Source organism: Herpailurus yagouaroundi, unplaced genomic scaffold, assembly GCF_014898765.1.
Source record: "Herpailurus yagouaroundi ecotype Mexico unplaced genomic scaffold, PumYag 159, whole genome shotgun sequence".
In the NCBI taxonomy this organism is placed as follows: domain Eukaryota; kingdom Metazoa; phylum Chordata; class Mammalia; order Carnivora; family Felidae; genus Herpailurus; species Herpailurus yagouaroundi.
The window spans coordinates 68,541,206-68,562,078 of record NW_024412400.1 but is presented as its reverse complement, the minus strand read 5'-3'; the positions used below and the strand labels follow the sequence as shown (position 1 = coordinate 68,562,078).

Sequence of the window (20,873 nt, the reverse complement as noted above, 5' to 3'; positions counted from 1 at the left end):
GTAGGCTAACTGTGTCTTTAAAGTTTGTCATATTATTTATAGGTGATCATAGACCTTCCTATCCTGATTTGTATCACTAGCATACTTATACTCTATAATAAATACATGTTAAAATCAGTCTTTACGTACATATGACAGAAAAAAGTATGGTTAGAGAGTAACAGGATCTCTACTTAATATGCAGTAATAAGTATATGCAGTAATATGCCTATCTTTCAATATGATGTAACAAAATATCTACTTTGATGATTAACCTCCCTTTAAAAGGGAGTCAAATTTTGACAGGTTTGTATTGTGTAGTAACTTGCTTTTGAGTAATAAAAACAAAAACAAAAAAGAGAAACTGATAGTTTAAGGCATGCCTTTAGAAACTATAATATTTGTGCTATATAATGAAAAACAATAAACCAAACCTCTCTAGGCAAGAGAAAATATAGTCAGCACCATTTCCAATTTCAGTAAATGAAGATATTGAGTTTAATTATACATTTATGAAGAAAATATACACCTATCATATTTCCTTTTCAAAGCATAGGAGGTTGGTTTTAATATCCCATCATCTCCCTTGAGTAGCTCCAACCAACATTCTTTATTACAACATACAATCTCTGTATTGAAAATACATATTTGGGATATTTTCTGGCTTAGCTCATGTCATGAAACATAGTGTAGATCCCTATGGAGACCTCTTGCATCTAGTAACAATAATTTGATATAGCAGGAAAAAAATTTCAAAGTATTTTTAAAAATAAAAACAGGAGCTTTAAATCCATAGCTTCAGAATAACCTCAAATGTACAAACAAGATTAAAGAATATCATTACATTTATTTTGTTAAGTACAATACAATATTCTCATATTTTATCCAAAAAGTATATTAATATTAAAGATACTTGGAAGACACTCAGATTTGCTCATTTAGATTAGAAATCATAGCCAGGTTTTTAAGCATGTAAAGATCTCTACCAGAAATTCTATTAGCTCATGAATACAGCATGACTTTGGAATTCAGGAAACTGAATAAAAGATATTTGGTCTCTTCCTTTTTCTCTTACTTTACACAATGCTACTAAGCTATAATTTTTAAGCTATAGCTTAGGATGACAGCTAAAGAGAAATAAAATCATTCTGTATTTTAGTCTGCCTTTCTATTCTATAGTTACAAAATGAATAGATTGTTTTAGTGGCTTGTTTTCAGCTATCATGCTTTAAGAATATTAGTATCATAACACCTGGTGCAACCATAATTCAATAATGACATTTAAAATAATTGCAGATTCATATTTCACAAATCATGTGTTTAAAATAAATGATCAGAATATAACTCCATTAATCAAAGTGATCCCGGTTAATCATTCCTAAATGTAACTAATATTAACTGAAATGGTTAAAAATTAAAATTATTTAAATGTTTTTCATCATTGAAGACACCACTATCAGCCTTTACTCATATCACTACAAAATTGAGTTAAAATTTATAGTATAAGTAAGGGCAAATATAACTACATTGTTAGAATACAAACTATATAAGAATTACTAGCCTTGACTTCCGGGCTTTATACAAGTACTGCCTTATTCATCAATTTTAATCTCTCTGTGACACTTTCTCCACATAAATAATGGGAATAAATACTATATTATCCCTACTATTTTCTTTTTGGAATATTGCAATATCCAAATAATTTTATAAAAGATCTCTATTTTGACATTATATAAGAAAAGGAAGATATGTATATACATTTAAGAACAATATTTTTAAAACCCCTATATTAAAAACATATTAATATTGCATATCCTGTAATAATTAAAGATAAAGAAATATTTTTTTCTTAAATTAGGTGGGAAAAACAATGAAATGACTAATAAATTGGTATTTCTTGAGGAAACTCACAAGCAAAATTAGGTCATTTGCTAGTTTTTATGGAACCTAAAGTATAAAGTACTTTTTGTTTTCCTGGATTTACTTTTTATACTCAGAGCTTTAAAAATATAATATAGAGGGACAAGATAGAGTTCTTGTAGGTCCTGAAACACAGGCTGCAGGAGGTCAGTGTCCAGGGCGGCCTCTGCAGCTATCTACGAATTTTCTTCAGGGCAAATGATATGAGGCTTGGTACATTAGTGGGGGAAGACAAATATGGAAACCAATGCTATAAAGACAACAAGCAGTTTTTTTGGCCGTCAAAAATGGGTTATATATCCTACTGAAACTGAGTGGCAAAAACACATTTTTTGTTTGGGATATGGATGGAAGCATGGTGCCCCCAAATGGCATCATTGGCTTCACACTATGACCAATGACCCTCCAACAACAAAACCGCCTACTGCTTGTAAATTCATTTGGATAAACCATAAGTACAGTGTGAGTGGCACTCCAGAACAATGTGTACCTTATTCTATTACTAGAAAGAAGATTCAAGAGTGGGTTCTACCTTCAATACCTTACAAGTGAAGACAATGGAAAATAATTTAAACATGTAAAGTATGGGTTCTTACCGCAATTGCACTTTTACTACTTACTATTAACTTGATTAAAAATATTTGCTTAAAAAAATAAATATTATAACATATATAATAAAAATATTAAAAATATATAATAAAATATTCTATATGGATGGAGAGAGAGAGAGCACATTTGGGGTTCCAGAGGAAAAATACTATTAATCTAATAATGTGATAGCAGCTTTTTTCTGCTTCCCCAAATGGTATATACTGACACTTGATTTTAAATGTCCTTTCCTTCTCAGCATAGCTAAAGTGTTTTGCTTTGTTTATTTTTGATTTGTTGTTGTTTTTTTAATGTATTTTTTAGCGAGTGGGGAGGGGGCAGACAGAGAATCCCAAGCAGGCTCCACACTCTTAGCCTGGAGCCCAATGTGGGGCTTGAACATACCAACCATCAGATCATGACCTGAGCCAATACCAAGAGTTGGACACTTAACTGACTGAACCACCCAGGTGCCCCTGTTTTGTTTTGTTTAAAAATATAGTTATCAGGGGGCGCCTGGGTGGCGCAGTCGGTTAAGCGTCCGACTTCAGCCAGGTCACGATCTCGCGGTCCGTGAGTTCGAGCCCCACATCGGGCTCTGAGCTGATGGCTCGGAGCCTGGAGCCTGTTTCCGATTCTGTGTCTCCCTCTCTCTCTGCCCCTCCCCCGTTCATGCTCTGTCTCTCTCTGTCCCAAAAATAAATAAAAACGTTGAAAAAAAAATTAAAAAATATATATATATATAGTTATCAGTCATCATTTATTGAATGTATATTATTTAAGAATAAAATGCTAATAAAATATATTAAAAACGATATAAAATGAATACAGGATGTTACATCAATTAAAAGTAAATCAAAGAAATGGTTAACAAGTCATGTGAACTCTTTATGGATAATAGCAAAAAACTGAAGATCAGGCGTAAATGAAGAGAAAAAGAATTTTAAAATTCCAAATCATCAGTTCAGAATGGTCGTCCAATGACCAGTACATTGGATGAATACACTTTTATTTCTGAATTTTTTAAATTTGTGGTAAAATACACATAAAACAGAATTCACCATCAACCATTTTTAAGTGTGTAGTTCAGTGGTACGAAATACATTCATAATATGTAACCATGGCCAATACCCATCTCTATAACTCTTGCAGCATGTAAACTGAAACTCTATACCCATTAAATAAAAACTCCCCATTCCTACCCCAACCTCAGCCCCTAGCAACCACCATTCTATTTTCTTTCTCCTTGGTTTTGATTACTTTAAGAACAATATAAACATGGTATTTGTCATTTTGTGACACTTATGTTTATTTACTTAGCATGATGTCCTCAAGTAGCCTATATCATAATTTCCTTCCTTTTTAAGGCTGAACAATATTCCATTGTATATATACATGCCATTTTGCTTATTTATTTATCCATCTATGACACTTGGGATGTTTCCACGTTTTCGCTATTGTGAATAATGTTTTTATCAATATAGGTGTAGAAATCCGTTTACAAGACTTCACTTTCAATTCTATGGGATACATATCCGGAAATGGAATTGGTGGATCAAAATGATAATTCTATTTTCAATTTTTTGAGGAACTGCCATACAGTTTTCTGCAATAGTTGCACCATTTTATATTCTCACGAACAGTGTACAAGAATTTCAATTTCTCCCCATCCTTGTCATTACTTGGTATTTTTTATTTTGTTTTGTTTTTAATAGTAGCCATCTTAATGGTGTGAGGTTATGGAGAATATGCTCTTGAACTGTTCCTCCTTCTTAGAATATATCTTGTCCTGTGGATTCCATAAACCATTCTACCTTGGGTGTTTTGTCCTTTCCTTGTAATTCTTGCTGCTCTGCATGAATATTGTAGGGTAACATCATCTGCACCATTGGCAATGATGAAAATATTCTATAATCTGTGTGATCCCATGCAGTAACTATTAGCCGTATGTGGTCACTAACCACGTGAATTGTGGTTAATGATATCAAGGAAACTAAATTCTAGTTTTATTTAATTTATTTTTAATTTAAATCCACATGTGACAAGTGGTTATTGCATCAGCTAATGCATATTGGATTCCATTTCTTTCTGAGCCCCAACCTCATGTATCCAACTGCTTCCGTGACATATTTGTCTAGATGCCCTAAATATCCAAAATTCCACATGTCCAATGGCAAACTCTATCACTTTCTTCAAACCAACTTTTAATTTGGTCAATTCAATAATATCAACTTTGCCTAAGATGGAGCTATTCAAAGTTTCCTTTACTTTTCACTTTGCTTCATTTCCCATATACAGTAAATCATATATCCTGTTATTCAAACCTAAACATGTCTCTTAAATCTGTCTTCTGTTATTCAAAATACAAACCATCATTTCTCACATACTACCACTGACAACCTGCTCTTTAAAGAACTCTCAAAGGGAGCTCATTGACATTAAGATAAAGTTAATATTTCTTAAATTCTTCAAATGTCACCTTTCTGATAAGTTCTTCAAATCTCGTAGTCAGAAGTATAAACTCCAATCTTCTTTCTTATCATAACTTGGTCATATTACTATCACCTTTTTTAGTGTGTTATATTAAATGATTTGCTTACTTGTTTACTCCCTGTACCTGCTCCTATGTATTAATTTTTTCAAGTATTTTGCTTCATCCTTGGCTTATACTAGGCTACAAGAATACTTAGATAACTAATAACAATTTATGAGCTAAATGTTGAAGATTTAGAAACATGACTACAAAATTCCTAGGTACAGAAGGAGAAATAAGCCTATTTCAAAACATAAATCCATGGAGATTTTTATTCACTTATTAAAGGATTAAGCAGCTAAAATTTATATTGGTATTTCATTCATGTGTAGTCTTAGAGAAATTAGTTTGGCTTCCATGATAATTAAAAAAAACAAACTCTATTTTTAAAGATAATTATAGAAGATAAGAAAACATCTTCAACATCAGTGCAGTATGTGTTGTCCTTTGACTTTATCCTGCATCACCTGTCATTGAGGCAATGATGAATTATACCTTTTAGCATCAATATTGAGCCTCATTCATTACTTTCTTAGGTTCCATGCTTTATATCAAAAAGACAAATGCCAAGATAAAGTCAAACTTTGTAAAAAAAAAAACAAACAAACAGTTTTTTAAAGAACTACAGGACAACATTGGGAAACTACATGCTAGGACTCATAGCTCCTACCCCACATATTAGTGCCATCTATTTATTTTCATTTTTTTAAATCCAAAAAACACCAATGATAGATTATTAACTTTTTAATACTTAGAAATTGTAATTTAATTTTATAGAAATCATATTTGTGATCTATAACAAAGGTCTAGACTGCAGTTATTCACTCAGAAAAGATAATAGATTGTATTACATGAACATTTGTCTTAGATGTATATTATTACATTTATTTATTAGAAAAATAAATATGTGATTTTGTTATAGTGCTGTGTATCCAATTCAAATTTTTAGGGGGAGAAATAGCAATATAGTATCTTCAATATTTTAATTATGATGGATTTCTTAAAAATGTTTTAAAGTTGATATAATATCAGTAACTGTGTTTTATCATTTTACAAAGTGTTTTTCCTATTTCACATCATTTTTTCATAATTCAGATTGACAGAATTTATACCAAGCTGGGTATTTTTATTCAATGTCCGTTGCTATTTCTGTAATATCACACTAATACCACTATTATTCTTATTGAAACAAAATATTCTAAAGACCTCAATCTTTCACAAATTAAATTTTATATTCTATTTGTACACTAACTTACTAGTGTATTCTCAGAACTTAATTAATTAAATTGTATGCTTTCATATCTAACTTATTTTTTTTTCCTTAAAGGAAAAACTAAATTCAGAAAAAGCAGGTAAGAGTCTACTTTGAAGGTATCAGCACTAGTACTTTTTAATGAATTAATAATTATACTCAATTATATCCATATTGCATTTTCAGAGAAAATGTATGCATCATCTTTTAATCTCACAGAATCCTAGTGAGGAAAGCTGTTATGAGTGTACTCATTTTTGATGTAGAAAATAAAATGCAGTTTTACTAAATAAAATAATAAGTTGGTAACCATGGTAGTAAAACCTCTGTTCCATATCTCCTACTCATGTGCTCTGATCAACCCTACTATATTTATATTTTTATTTTGTTATTGATCAACAAAAATTTGACCTTAAAATAAAGTATCTATAAACTACTTCATTTTATGGTTCCCAGGTTTTCCTGTTGGTAAACTAAGATTGAACTTCTGAAGCACAATTTCTTCCCTAGATCTGCAACATGAGTGGCTACCATAGGTAAACATGATGACTGAGGAGACAGCATCAACATTAGATAAAAATTTCTTTATAAAAAATGTCACAGGACACTTGCTTGTATACTTAGGCATGTTTTCTTTCTTCATAGATAAAGAATTCTTTCTAAAATCCATTTAATGGGTTAAATATCTGCCTACATATGAAACATATTTGAAAATAAATATAGAACCTGTGGTAATGTCTGTGCACAAATTTGTGTATTCTCTCAAAGGTGTCTGATTTCCTGTGTTTCACACTACATACTATATATATATAGTCAGTATATAGATAGATAGATAGATAGATAGATAGATAGATAGATAGATAGTATGTCAGTATGTAGTGACTATATGTATATATATATATATATATATATATATAGTCAGCATATATATATATATATATATATATATATATATATATATATATATTCAGGCTATGTTCTATGTTCTCCTACTGCCTTCTTGACCCATCCCTGCTTCCCAATATGCTGCTAGGAACTGCACTGTGGCCAAGACATCATGCAGTAAGAATCAGTGTGAGTTTACACCTCTTGTTATATACCTGATATCAATATGGACTCAAAATTATCCATTCCACAAACATCCAATAAATTCTCAAAAAAAAAGGAGAAAATATTAGTATTCCATTGCCGTAAAATCCTCTAATGCTTCTCTTAAAAATAAGCAAATAAATGTAGACTCTAAATATCCAGAATTCTTGAATAAATACACACACATGTACATACTCTCATCTAAACACATACAAATATACACTAATTTAAATAGATAGCTATAGATATCATTTTTTATCTATCAGTCTATCATCCCTATAAGTATTAAGCATATAGTTAAGATCTTACATACCAAGGACCTATTATTTAGGGGCTATTTCCATGTTGCTGCATCCAAATAAAAATGGGTATCAAAGGATGGATACATTCAAAAGTAAATTAAGACTCAGGAATAAATTGCAAAGCAAAGATTTATAAATGTAGTTAAGATTCAGATATTTTGAGCTTGGGAGCATTTTAAGTAAAATGTGCTCCAAACTCCTCTTATTTCAAAAGTTCAGAAAAAACAAATGCGCAGCTTAAAAAAAAAAAAGAAAGAAAGAAAGCTATGATAGATCTAGAATATAGTCTGTATTCTGAGCTCATTCTATTGCCACTCATTGAGTTTGTTCATTATATCACATCTCTGTTTATGAAGAGGAGAAAAATAGCCTTGTAAAATTTCACTAAGATGATTTAAGAATGATTCAATCTTTCAACTAAGCATATATAAATATGGATTCTTTTTTGAAATGTTGAAATGCAAAAATTCTCTATAAATTCCAACTCCCCAAAGAGAAGTTATGACACATTAAGCAAATAGTTGGTAAAAGTAAAAATTCATATGATGTCAGGTAATGACAGAATATTAACTTCATTTACTCCATACTGTACAATTTAATTTTCTCCATATTATAAACTCACAGATAAGAGTTTTAAGCAAAAATATAGGTATGATCATCATAGTGTAAAACCATTGATTATAAATGCAGTCTTTATTTTTTTAATGCAATGACAAAGTACCACCACAAACAACCAAGTATCTTAAGTATTGACACAAAATTTTGAAGATGCAGAAAATCAAAGATGCATTTTATACTGCCCTTAATCAAGGGGTATACTTGAGATTATACCACAAATATACTTTCAGATTAAGAAAAAAAACCTAATTGTTTTATTAAAGATTGGTTTTCATTACAAATCATGTTATTGGTTGCTATGATTTTACCTGAGACATTTATCATTCTTACTCCTTAGTAAAATAAGAGGAGGTACTTAAATTTCTTTCAAATACATTTTATAAATGAAAGTATAAATTTTCTCTTGATTGGTTATTTTCCTTTCTTCCATCTATCAACAAAAAAGAACAAAACTTGCTCAACTTGCTCATGAATGCATTTATCTCCTACCTTGGTAATGGTTTCATGAAGGTGGAAAAAAGGATCCATTTCTTCAATTTTTGTTGCACGTTTAAGGAAAAGGGCCTCAGAGAGAAAACTTGGACCCTGTGGAAAATCAGAAAAGAAACATTTAAGACTCTTCATTGATTTTGTTTTTCAAGTGCTTATTGGATTTTCTTTAAAGATTCAAAAGGACTCTAAATTGCTTTAAGGTTTCTGTTGATTGTTGGCCTTCATTCTACTGATCTAATTAACTAATTGCAGAATACTTATAAATTAAAATGAGTAGAATTCTATAACTCTTAGCTGTATTTACAAAAAACTTTTTTTTTAGTTCAGAAGAGATAGTTCTTTGCAGAACCCCCACTTTTTTTCAAATGCAGACTTATATGTAGAGTAAGACACCTTGATGACAAAACCCATATCTGAATTTCCTTCTCCGCTTTATGTATTATTTTTATGTTTTAAGGCTGTTAGAATGGAATGTTATTGATAAACATGTTTACCATCTATAAAAGCTCAGGCAAAAGTGTGCATGATATTTTAAATATTGCAAAACTCACTTCAGAGCAATAGTAAGATATTTTGCTTAGATTGGTTTCATGGCTTTACATGCTGCCAATAAAATAATAGCATGCTGGTTGTTATCAGAACCTTAGTGTTAAGATGGTTGAAATTAATCAGGAAAACTTAAACCAGTCATTTTGTACTTCCGCGTGTAGACATATTTCTGGATGTAAGAAGACACAGGATACTGAAAATGTTGAAATCTACTATGGTCTAAATACTTATGCTAAACTAAAATTCCTATATTGAAATCCTAATCTCTAAAGTATTCATATTAGAAGGTGGGGCATTGGGAGGTGATTAGTTTATGAGGGCTTCATCCTTGTAATTGGGATTATTGCCCTTACAAAAGAGGTTCCACATAACTCCCTATCCCCTTCCTTCATGTGAGGATAGAACAAGAAGTTTGCAACCTGGAAGAGACTCCTCATTCAACCACGTTGGCATCCTGATCTTGGACTTCCTGCCTCCAGAACTGTGAAAAATAAGTTTCAGTTGCTTATCATGCCACTCAGTCTGTGATACTTTATTGAAGCCATCTGAAAGGGCTAAGACACTATCTAAAATAATGACCTTGTAGTTATCAACCTTATTATTATCCCATGATATGATGATATTTACTATATAAATATAGCTTTTACTTGAAAACCTGAAGTAACTAGGATTTGTCTAGAAAATAGAAGAGTAGGGGAAGGATATATGTATGTATGTAGACTATTGAATGATTGATAATCTTTCTGAAGGCTATCATGGAGAAGGAAGATTCAACCCAATCTAACCCCATCAATGACTACAAAAGGGTAACAAATTTAAACTGAATTATATTAGAACTTTTTCAAAAATCTATTTATTAGAGCAATCCAACAGCAGAACAGACTACTTTGGGATATATCAATGATGGGAAAGAAAGTTAGGATGATGTAGTTGATGGACTCTGAAGTCATGTAGATGACAACTAAAACCAACATACTAGCAATTCCCTATAATCAGGCATACTCTTCACCTCCTATTTTGAACAAGACTGTGATCAAAAAAAGTAATTTAGCTGTTTTCTCTAGCATATATCCACTTTTGGATAATAAAACCATGAATCAACCAAGCGTCTTATGTATCTAGACAAACAACTTACTTATAAAAAAAATTGTTTTATATTCCTCTCCTCATTTTGCCCTACAATCTGAAACTAATTTGTCAGAAAGTGAACCTAGCCTCAATCAGTACTCCACTTTTGAAGACTTATCATAAAACCACACAACTCAATCTAAAATATCATAAATGTACTTCCCTAATCTCTCCATTTTGAGAGTCTACTAATAATCAGTGTTACAGGTTGAATAATTCATAAATTGAAGTTCTAAACTTCAGTATTTCAGAATCTGATATTATTTGGAAATAGGTCATCACAGATGTAACCAGCTAATTTAGAATGAGGTCATACTGGAGTAGAATGGGTCCCTAATACAATATGACTAGTGTCCTTATAAAAAGAGAAAATCTGGAAATAGATGTGCGCACAGGGAGAAAACCATGTGAACAAGAAGACGGAGACTGGAGTGATGATTCTACAAGCCAAAGAACTCGAAAGTCTTCCAGAAAACCACCAGAAGGTGAGCAAGAGGCTTGAGACAGATTTTTTTTTGTCACAGGCCTCAGAAGGAACCAACTCTGATACCACCTTGAATAATGTATACATACTCAATCTGTGGTGTTTGTTATGGCAGCTCTAGGAAACTAATACACCTAGTCAAGATGCCATTCTTTCTTTTTAAAAATTTTTTTATGTTTTTATTTCATATTTGAGAGAGAGAGAGAGGGAGAGAGAAAGTGAGCAGAGGAGGGGCAGAGAGACAGTGACCGAATCTGAAACAGACTCCAAACTCTGAGCTGTCAGCACAGAGCCTGATGTGAGGCTTGAACTCATGAGCAGTGAGATCATGACCTGAGCCGAAGTTGGACACTTTACCTACTGAGCTACCTAGCACCTTAAAATGCTTTTCTTTCTCACTGCAATAGGTCTAATAAACTTATTTTTTTGAAGCATTTTGGGCAGTCAACACAGATCTACATTAAAATGTTGGCTTTGCCACTTAATAATTATGTCAGTTTAAGCATCTTAATCTCCAAAGCATTAGTTACCACATCTAAAAGACTTAAATAACATATACTTCACAGAGATATGAACTGTCCAAAGTCTTCCACATAGGCGATATTATATTAGTGGCATTGATGATGAAGCTAACAGTAATAAATATCATAATGATACTGATAAGCATAGTATGATGTGGTAATTACAGTAGAATGCTAAAGGACTAAAGGAAATCAAAAGAACCCTCTATAATCCAATGACAAACAGTACATAGTTTGCATTTAGATATGTTTATTTTTTTGAAGAGAGATATCTTTGAATTAACTTTATTAAAAGAATGACATGAATAATTTGTGTCATTCATTTTCATTTAATAATTTAAGCATGGAGTCCTTAAAAAGTTTGCTTCGTGAGTAGTTTTAAAAAAACTTGAAATAATTTTATCTTATTAGTTTACACAGCAAAACAAAGCTTCATAAATAGTGCAAAGGTAAAATATCAGCCAGCCTCAGACTGAATGATCCCATAGAAGAGAAAGAGGGAGTTATAATTAATTAGGTTTTTATTGAACTTTCAATTATTTAGTAGCAGTACATGTTAATTTAAATTATCCATATGAGTCTTATCCTCCAATGTAATCACTTTTTCTCTTATTCCTTCATGTATCTCTTGCTATACCATTCTTTGTTTCTAGTGCCAAATTTAAGTATTTAAAAAACATTCATGTGACCCTTCTATATGCCATTTACTCTATTAATGAAGGACATGATCCTTAAATTTCATTAAGTTTAATCTAATGGGATTTGGACACATAATACATCAAATATCATTGTCTTTGAAAAGATTGAGATATTACCATTCTTTACATAGATGTGTGTATATATACACATATACATAAATACATATATATAATTATATTTCTTATATAGGTATTTATATATATTTATATGAAAAGATTAAAAGAAGGATATATGCTTTATGAAGGTTTTCTACTACTATTACCTTAACTATGAATGATTGCTGTTTAATAATGGCTCCCATTTGTAGACGAAGAGTGGGAAGTTGAGCACCATTAACTACTTAGAAAGCACTTTTGCTTAGAACAATATTGATAGATTAAAATAAAGAAGTAAATAAAGATATATCAAAAACTTAACACTGTATGTCCTCCACATGAAGATCATAATAAAAATATTACATAAGAAGGGATATTGAGATGAAAAGTCTATCTAGGATATGGTGTAAAATCCCATTGGTCTCCTCAGTACTAACTTACTTGTCCTTTCTGTAACATTTCACCATGTTCAGGTTACCTTCCTTCTTTCAACTCTTGTGTCTAAAGTCACTGATTTGACCCTGCTGGTTTTCCACTTGTATATTACTTTCTATGTGAACTGGATTTCCTTTTCCATTTTGAATGCTACTGTCATTTCTAAGTGGTCTCCTCTCAGTATTCTCTTTTCCACAGGCTCCCTAGTGGTTTTATCTACTTTTCTGGCTTCAACTACCATCTTCAAAATGATAGTTTCCAAATCTTTATCTCTAGACTTGATTTTTTTATTTTTAGTTAATTATTTTTGTTTCTTCATGAGATCCTTTGGATATATCAACTTATGTTACAAATCATGATCATGTATTTCACCAATTGTTGCCTTCGTTTCTTATCTTGAATGATAGTATCGTATCTATATTTTGCCTATACTTATGTACATATTTTGAAATTTTATGCGTTTGTGGCTCCAATGTCTCTCACCCTTTGTACCACATAACTGCATTAGCCAATTATCTTCTAATCCATATACTTAGACAATTTTTTACAAGTTTCTATCCATTGCTATAGTCTAGTTATTTATTACTTTTACCCAAACTATGGTCTCTACTGACTATAGACCAAAGTTTAAATTTTTTTTAATGTTTATTTTTGACAGGGAGAGAGTGACACAGCATGAGTGGGAGAGGGGCAGAGAGAGGGAGATGCAGAATTTTAAGCAGGTTCCAGGTTCTGAGCTGCCAGCACTGAGCCCATGAGGGGCTTGAACTCATGGACCAGGAGATCATGACCTGAGGCGAAGTTGGAGGTTTAACTGACTGAGCCACCCAGGCACCCCCAAAGCTTAAATTCATTAGAATGATATTTCCCAAACAGGCCCTACCCTATCATTTTTTTCTTTCACCTTTAAACAATTCTTTCTTTCCCATAAACTAATTTGCACCATTTCTGTATAGCTTCTGCTTATATCACAGAAGGCTATTCACCAAACTAAACCCACTCTTACTTTTACTGTCTCTATTCCTATACTTAGACTATTTCTTCATCGGCTTGAAATGTTCTTCCTTCATCTGGTTACCAGGCTTCTTTCTGCAATTGTTTCCCTTGATCCTCACCAACCCATCAGAGTTCCTCGTTCCCTTGTCAGTGTTTCCATGTCATTTTACGTTACTTTTACTCATCATGTATTACATTGTGCTTTGTTATATTTCTGTTTTCCTTTACTATACTGTAAGCCTTTTAAGACATGGACTCCCTTTCTTATTAAAATAGTAAAAAAAATGCTGGACCTTTTTGTGTAAGTCATTAATCTCTCCATCTTAGTAGCATCAATCCATAAGGTTGAAAAACGTAAACATGCTAGTCCTCATCTCAGAGAGTTCACGTCAGAAGTAAGCAAAGAAATAAAGCATATAAATATGCTCAGGAAGGAGGAAAGGACTACATTACAAGTGGGTTGTGCTTGCTTTTTATTACATTTATCAAGAATTGTTTTTTTATGTAATCGAAAGTTAGAGTTTTGAAATTTAAATCACTATAAGTAGGTGTTTGCATATTGAACTCAATGTGAAATTTCTCTTTTAAAATCTACAACTATTAAGGTTTGAAAGCCACTTCCATAAGTTACAGTAATTTCTTGGAGGGTTTTGGACAGATCAAGTGATATTTTCAAGTGTATGTTGAGGATGGCCCACATAGACACATATATGGGGGATACATTTTAAAAAGATATGATGGGAAACAGGGAGTTTACACAGAATGCTATTGTAGTACTACAGTGGGAAAATGTGAGAGACTAACCCAGGACAGTGGTAGTAAAAACAGAGAGGAAGGGATGAGTTTGATAAATGTTTAAGATAAAGTGCTTGGTAATTAATTACATGTAAAAATCTTAAAAAGGAATCGAGATTGCAAGTATTTCTAGATTTGATAAAATGAGTGGATACAAATTTCATTACTTTAGAAAATATAGAAACATATGAAGCTTTAGGACAGAAAAATTAAATTTAAACATTTGAAGTAAGGTATTTGTGAGATACTCATATTAAGTTATCCCAGAAGACGAGTGACTATATTATTCATGACCTGTTTGGTTCAAGACCAAATTCTAAACTCAAATAAAATTAATTTAAGCATGCACATAGTAATCAAAATGTAAAGAGGACCATATGTAGTCTTTGAAGTATATTGAATGTAATACAGATCTTTGAGTGATATTGAGATCTCTGAATGGCACTGATATTTAAGAAAAAGTAAAAACAAAACCCATGAAAATATTATCGATAGAATAATCAGAGAAAGTAAACAGCAGCATATGAGTTTGATTTAATGGAAGTCAAAAAGGTAGAGGATGTCTGGAATGAATAATCAATGCTTCAAAGGAAGTAAAGAAATATAGTAAGATGAAAAGTATCCATTAAAAGTAGATTTCATTAAAAGTAGATTTCAAAGATTCCTGGTGTCTTTTGTCAGAGGGGTTTCTGTGGATTAGTGAGCACAGGAGACAACACAATCAGTTGAGGAATAAATGTGAGAAGTGAAACACTAACTATGAAATTCTATTTCATATAGAATAACTATTATTCTCTCCAGAAATTCATGTTAGGTTGAAAAGTTAAAAAAATATTATCATTATGTAAAGAGAGTGAAAGAATCAAGGAAAAGTTTTGTTTGTTGTGTTTTAGACCGGATTGATGTGGACATATTTTGTGGACATATTGTGAGAGAAAGCATCCAGAAAATAAGAAGAGATTTTAAAAGACAGGAAAATTTTAGGGAAATAAATAGATCGTAGTCTGGAATGGAAGGAATTAAACGCTCAGTAAAATTACCCAGAAAACAGAAGAGAGGAGCCATTGGAGAGAAAGGTGTTGAAATGGGGGTAGGATATAAATATGATAGAAGATGGTGTTAGTACATATACAGAGGTAAAGAAAACACTCAAAAGTCATATTTAATTCATTTCTGGACTAGACTGAGTTGACTAAACTTTAATGTACTACCATACCAAATATACCCTTTGCATGTTTCTTTTTAGAAATAACCATTTAAGGAGCACCTTGGTGGCTCAGTCAGTTAAGCATCTATTCAATTTCAGCTCAGGTCATGATCTCAGGGTTGTGAGATCAAGCGCCATGTCATCAGGTTCCGCGGCCTGCTTGGGATTCTCCCTCTCTCTCTGCCTCTCCCCTGCTCTCTCAAATTAATAAGTAAACAAACAAACAAACAAACTTAAAAAAAGAAATAATCATTTAAAATATTTAATTCATGTAGGTTTAATGGGTGTTGATCTAAACAAAAACATTCTGCACATGCATTTTCTATGTAGTTGGCACTTAATGAACATGACCTGTATGAATAGAATAATATTAAACACACATACATATCTTTAAGGTGGGAATTATTATGATCCTCTCTTTACAAATGGGGAATTGAAACCAATGAGTTCCCCACATTAGCCCAAGGTGATACCATAAGTAAGCGGTACAGCCTGGATTCAGGCCCAGGTTTTTCTGACTCCATAGCCCACACTTTCATTCCTATGCCATGCCTACTCTTTACTGCCAAAATTCTCCTTAGCCAAAGATTTTAGTTGTTTGAATTTAAGAGAAAAAGGATGACTTCTACCACCTCTTGTTACAATTTCCTCTAAGACTTAATCTATTCAACATAAACAGCATAAACACTATGTACCATCAAAGACTCCCTGCTTAGACTAAATAAAGTTGAACCTAAGAAGTCTCATGTGCACTTCCCTCATTGCAATATTCTCCTTTCTGCAATAAGAGAATATACACATCAATACTTAAATTTAATATGTGAAATTAAAACACTTGCAGGCTTTGAATGGCACTGACATTCATAATGTGCTGGGCTGAGAAAAAAAGGTGATTACAGTCATAATTTTGAAACATAACATTCTCATTACTATTCAAAGTACAACAGACCTCAGATAATGTGGAGTTTAAACGGAAGTGTAACAATCCAAGGGTCAAATGTGGAACAATATTAGGACATTACTTTCTGAATTCATTCATGTTTTTTCAATTCAATTATTTTTTCAAGTTCTAGGAAAGTCCATAGCATTGGCTTTATTGAAAATATTGAAAATATTCAAGGTGCCTTTATAGTTCTATTCATATTGATACAGCATCCTAATTTTAGACTTAAATGAGACATTAGAAATCTTAATTTAACCCAGATACATGAGTAAAACATGTAAAATTCATATGGTTAAATAATTTTCCAAAAATTGCAAAACAGTTTTTGGAAAGCCAATACTAAAAGTTGCCTCTGTGTGTGTGTATGTGTCTGTTTTGTGCACATTCTTTAAACATTTTGCATTTTCCTATAAAGTACTTTTAAGAAGGGGATAATAATTGTAATAGGTCTTATAGATGCATATCATCTAAATGAATTCATGAGGAATTTTTGGTCTTAAAGTTCTTAAATGCCAACAAGATACTTTTATAGGATCCAATCTTCATATTTTAGACTTTCATTTAGCTAATTTCCTTTATATATCTGTCCCTCTTTCACCTCTTAATCATCGAACGTGTGCCTGTCTTATACACACCATGCATCATTAAATAGTCTGTGGTTATGCTTTGTTTTGTTTTATGTCACACTTTCTAGACGATCAGGAGGCAGGGAAAGCTAAGTTATAGCAACAACAACAACAACAACAACAACAAAAACAATAAAAATATGTTCTTAGCACAACATTTTACAAATTAAGGCATTTCCTAATAAATTCCTTTAGCTAATAAATTGATGGTAAATAATTAAGATTAGGTAAAAAGATGCCACCAAACTATTAAACTTTCTTAATAAACATTAATTCTTCTATATAGTAAAATAAATGAGTAGTGCTTATTAATACTTCCATAACTGTGCTGCTGTTATAAATAAAAGAATAACATCTGACAAAATACATGCTTTAATGACAAGAGGAGCAGTACTAACAATATTCTTATTAACATAAATATAGTAAATGTATATGCATTAAATAAATACAATAATCAATTTTAAAATACCCGTATTTATGTGTTTTATATATTTTGAATAAAATATATGAATGTATTTATATTATATAGAAATATGTGCTGTTTATATAAAAATACATAATATTTAATATTTGTCTATAGTAAATAAATGATAAAGAATCCTTATATAGTATAATAAACATATAATAAATACATAAAACTAATAAATAGTATTGAATGCTCAACAGTATTTATTGAATACTCGATATACGGCAAGTTACCTAAATCCTCTGTGCCTCAGCTTTCTCATCTGCAAAATTAATTGTAACAAAATCTACTCGTAAAAGCATAAGGATTAAATGAATTAATATATGTACAACATTTAGAATAATGCCTAGAACTGTTTATCTAAGTAGCAACTCTGTCAGAAAGGTATTATTGTCCCCAGTTTGCTGAGGAAGGAAATTGAGGTTTAAGATGAAGGATGAAGAAATTTGCTAAGGAAATACTTTTACTCATCGGCAGGATTTTAACCTAAACATAGGACTCATTCACTCTCATTAATGCAGTGGCCATTAAATACCAGTTCATACGGTAGTGTTGTAGTCCAGTCTATACAAAATTAGATAATAATGTTGCAGAGTTCTTTTTTTCATAAAATTAACTATATGCTAATTAAAGACCTATGTTAATTTTTTTTCTAAAATTTTGTTCTTTCAACTATCATCTGATATTAAAACATTTTTCCTTTTAGGAAATAAATTGAAAGTAGATGGCAGTTTTTTATTTGTTTTGTCTTAATGTACTTAACTGGTAAATTTAAAGTATGTCAGTCTCAGTATTTTTATTTTATGATTCATTTCATGTATCATCAAAAAAAAGGTAAAATCTAAGAAGTATTGATTAAATCATTTAGGTTTTTTTCATCATATCAGATTTAGAGATAGAAGTATCTTCAATGAATTTATTCAAAATTTTCATGGTTGCGTACCTTGTGTGAGAACTGAAATTTCAGCTTCGGTCAGTTGGGCCTTATACATGCATTTACACCTACGTCACTCTATCAAACGGTACAATTCCACTACTTCAATAATATACAGCCTAAGAAGGTTAGTAGGCATCTTCATGAATGTAAAACAATAAAAATAAACTACTTACCTGAAATACGTCTTATAATTTAAGACAGAGTTCCTAAATATTTTTAAGCCAAGTACCACTTTTAAATAAACATTAAATATCTTGACTATTTCAGAGATTCTGGCATGGACACTCTATGTGAGCAAAGTATTAGGGAGGGATGTCAGGATCTTATACTCTCCTTTAGAACCACTTGCAAGAAAAAGATTTGTATTTATATGCAGATTTTCCCCAAGGTAAAGAAAATGTCTACAGATAGTTATACCCTAAATTGGAGATCATGTCAATCCTTATGTTCTATAATATGCACTAAAAATATTTTATGTATAATGAATAATAGATAAATATATAATACTAATAAGGCATACTGCAAAAAAACCCTCAATTAATTCTCATAAAATAGCACATACTAGTTTATGATTACTCCGCTTTGTAGATGAAGAAACTGAGGCACAGTGAGTTTAAATATCTTGCTCAAACAGTAAAACTGGGAAGTGAACCCAGGCAGTACCTGTGTTCTTAACCATTCATTATAAAATATACTATGTAATTACTCTAGGGTGCCTGGGTGGCTCAGTCGTTTAAGCATCGGACTTCCGCTCAGGTCATGATCCCACGGTTCGTGGGTTTGAGCCCCGCGTCCGGCTCTGTGCTGACAGCTCAGAGCCTGGAGCCTGCTTCAGATTCTGTGACTCTCTCTCTCTACCCCTCCCCCCGTCGTGCTCTGTCTCTTTCTGTCTCTCACAAATAAATAAATGTTAAAATATACTGTCTATGTTTATAATACGGTATAGTATTAACAAACATTCCTTAGAGTCTTTACAGGTGAGAAAAAATGAAATCCCTGTTCACTTCATATACATTTCATATATGAATAAAATACACAACTGTGCATAATGTTGTGATTTAAAATCTTTGCTGGCTCAGAACCTCTATTTGCCTGGGGAGTTCATCTCTTCTTCAGTAATTTTAGATCCACACACTCTTCTATTGTATTTCAGTTTTTAAAACAGACTATATGAAACTAAAACTCCCCCAGATATTTTGGATCCTTATACTGACTGAATTAGGCAATAGAGATGTTATCTCCATTTTCATATGAAGTTTAAATAACTGTGAAGTTAAGGAGGCAATACCATAAACTCAAGTCATTGCATGTTTAGCTGAATTTTTTTTTTCTTTAACTACCTTTCTTTTGGGAGATAGATATTCTCTTAAATATCAGATGCACTAATAGGTGATTATAAATTATTTCACACCACCTGGAGTTCTGGGAAAGGTTCCAGGAGGAGTCCCTACGGAGAAGGGAAAGGCACACATGGACCCCCAGGGCAGCAGCTACTTACAAACACTTCTAACACATTTCAGTTAGGGCTGCTTCAGCTCCAGCAGTGCATCCTGGCTACACAGGAGGGTTGGGTACCCCACCCAGTGGCATTGTAACAAGATTAATATTCTATGTCTCACTGAGAATGCAGCAGGATTTGCACAAATAATTTGTTGCAAGGTAGAAAAAAGGAAAAAAAAAAACTTATTCTCAGATCTTGGAGGGAAAGAAGTTTTCTCAATAATGAGAAATCCAAACTTTAATAAGGTCTTTAGTAAGACCTGGTCTCTCTGGAAAGGTCTCAAGTCAATTTAACAACAGCATTTCTTTGAGGTCAGAGCCTGTTAGCCTTCTGAAAAGCTTTCTGTTGAACAGTCAGTCGGTGCTTTTCTCAGGGCTGTATTTAATCAACTGTGAAAGAAATGAGGGATTTAAAGGTCTTAAAGTTAAGGGCAAAAGAATCTAAACATCAGGTTAAGAAGAAACAAATACATTATTCAAATACTGGGAGAGGTGTTCCAGTCCTTCAAAGTCCTTTTGCTAGAAATAGGAAGAGATTACCTATACAGTCATGATCTCATGTTCCATAATCTGAGTGAAAACACCCAGGGAAATTAAACCTGGAATATTAGCCTATCTGAAATTTTGCCATTCATTATATTACTCTTACTATTTTAAAATATTTTCTTCTTTTCTTTCTTTCTTTCTTTCTTTCTTTCTTTCTTTCTTTCTTTCTTTCT

At 31.9% G+C, this 20,873-nt stretch overlaps 1 protein-coding gene and 1 pseudogene across 7 annotated transcripts in view; one reads left to right on the top strand and one right to left on the bottom strand.

The window, feature by feature from the left end:
- Window positions 1-20,873, bottom strand: part of NAALADL2 (N-acetylated alpha-linked acidic dipeptidase like 2) — a 1,339,397-nt gene that overhangs the window by 155,777 nt on the left and 1,162,747 nt on the right. For all 7 annotated transcript variants that reach the window (XM_040480794.1, XM_040480792.1, XM_040480793.1 and 4 more), the window contains one exon: window positions 8,771-8,866. In XM_040480794.1, the coding sequence (XP_040336728.1) occupies window positions 8,771-8,866 (96 nt within the window). The remainder of the gene's footprint in view (window positions 1-8,770; window positions 8,867-20,873) is intronic.
- LOC121033394 (NADH dehydrogenase [ubiquinone] 1 alpha subcomplex subunit 12-like) lies at window positions 657-2,505 on the top strand (annotated as a pseudogene).